The sequence below is a fragment of the Myotis brandtii genome, unplaced genomic scaffold, assembly GCF_000412655.1.
Source record: "Myotis brandtii unplaced genomic scaffold, ASM41265v1 scaffold668, whole genome shotgun sequence".
Lineage (NCBI taxonomy): Eukaryota > Metazoa > Chordata > Mammalia > Chiroptera > Vespertilionidae > Myotis > Myotis brandtii.
The window spans coordinates 3,123,895-3,125,178 of NW_005370597.1; the positions used below are offsets into that span (position 1 = coordinate 3,123,895).

The following is a 1,284-nucleotide window of genomic DNA, read 5'->3' on the forward strand; positions in this document are numbered from 1 at the left end:
CGACGCGGCCAAGCACAGGCTGCTGGTGCTGGTCAAGGACAATGGCGAGCCCGCGCTGTCTGCCAGCGTCACGCTGCACGTGCTGCTGGTGGATGGCTTCTCGCAGCCCTACCTGCCGCTGCCGGAAGCGGCGGCCGACCAGGCGCAGGCCGATCCGCTGACCGTGTACCTGGTCATCGCGTTGGCGTCGGTGTCGTCGCTGTTCCTGTTCTCGGTGCTGGCGTTCATCGCGGTGCGGCTGTGCAGGCGGAGCAGGGCCGCCTGGGTGGGTGGCTGTTCGGTGCCTGAGGGCCACCTTCCGGGCCACCTGGTGGACGTCAGCGGTACTGGGACCCTGTCCCAGAGCTACCAGTATGAGGTGTGTCTGATGGGAGGCTCAGGGACCAGCGAGTTCAAGTTCCTCAAACCCATTCTTCCCAACTTTCTTGCTCCAGGTGAGGAGAGGGCTAGTGAGGCAAACCCCAGTTTCAGGAATAGCTCTGAATTCAGTTAAGAATTAGTAGGGGTCTACTGACTCTAGTCTCAGTTAATTTGTGAAAAATCCTTTTTTTACTGCTTTGCCCATTGAGGTTGTTTCTTTTTATTTGAAATGTAAATATCTCATTCAGTGTATGTTACTAGTGTGTCTAAATGTGTTGCTTTGTGGTATAATGAATGCTAATTTTCTTTGTATTCTCATTGGCGATTAGTCTCTCTGTACCTTAATTCCACTTAAAATGTGAAAGTAAATTTTGCTTTCCCAAAAGTCTGAATTTTTAAGTTAGAGCATCTTTTGCTATACTCCCCTTCCCCAGGGCCTAGGTAATTTTGCAGTCCTACATTTTTAAATGTTTGCTATTCCTACACGGTTTTTTTTTAAAGCCCAGAATATTTGTTTTCTATTCTCTGAGGCTAGTGTAAGTTTTATCTTGTGAAGTCACATTGGCTAAAACCATTAATATAGGTATATTCATGAAAAACAAAGCACTCTGTCACATTTTTCTAAATATATACTATCACAAAGTGTCCACACATGGAAGTTATGATTCTTTAGAGATGTGAGAACTTTGACTGTTGGATTCCACAAGCCATTCACATTAAAAGTATTCAATAAATCAGCCACTAATATTCCAAACTGTAGTTAAATGCATAGCACATGTCCAGTCATTTTCAAGGACATGCTAATTCGTCAAGCTTTCTATTTAAAACAACATTGGGGGGGGGGATATAAAGAAGTAAAACTATATTTGCTGATAATCTGATTATGTATGTGGAAAACTGTAAAATAATTCTCCAAAAAAGTTA

At 44.5% G+C, this 1,284-nt stretch overlaps 1 protein-coding gene across 1 annotated transcript in view; it reads left to right on the forward strand.

The window, feature by feature from the left end:
- Positions 1-825, forward strand: part of PCDHB2 (protocadherin beta 2) — a 2,828-nt gene extending 2,003 nt beyond the window's left edge. The window contains exon 2 of the mRNA XM_014529006.1: positions 2-825. Within this exon, the coding sequence (XP_014384492.1) occupies positions 2-493 (492 nt within the window). The 3' untranslated portion in view covers positions 494-825. The remainder of the gene's footprint in view (position 1) is intronic.
- Positions 826-1,284: the final 459 nt, after the last annotated feature.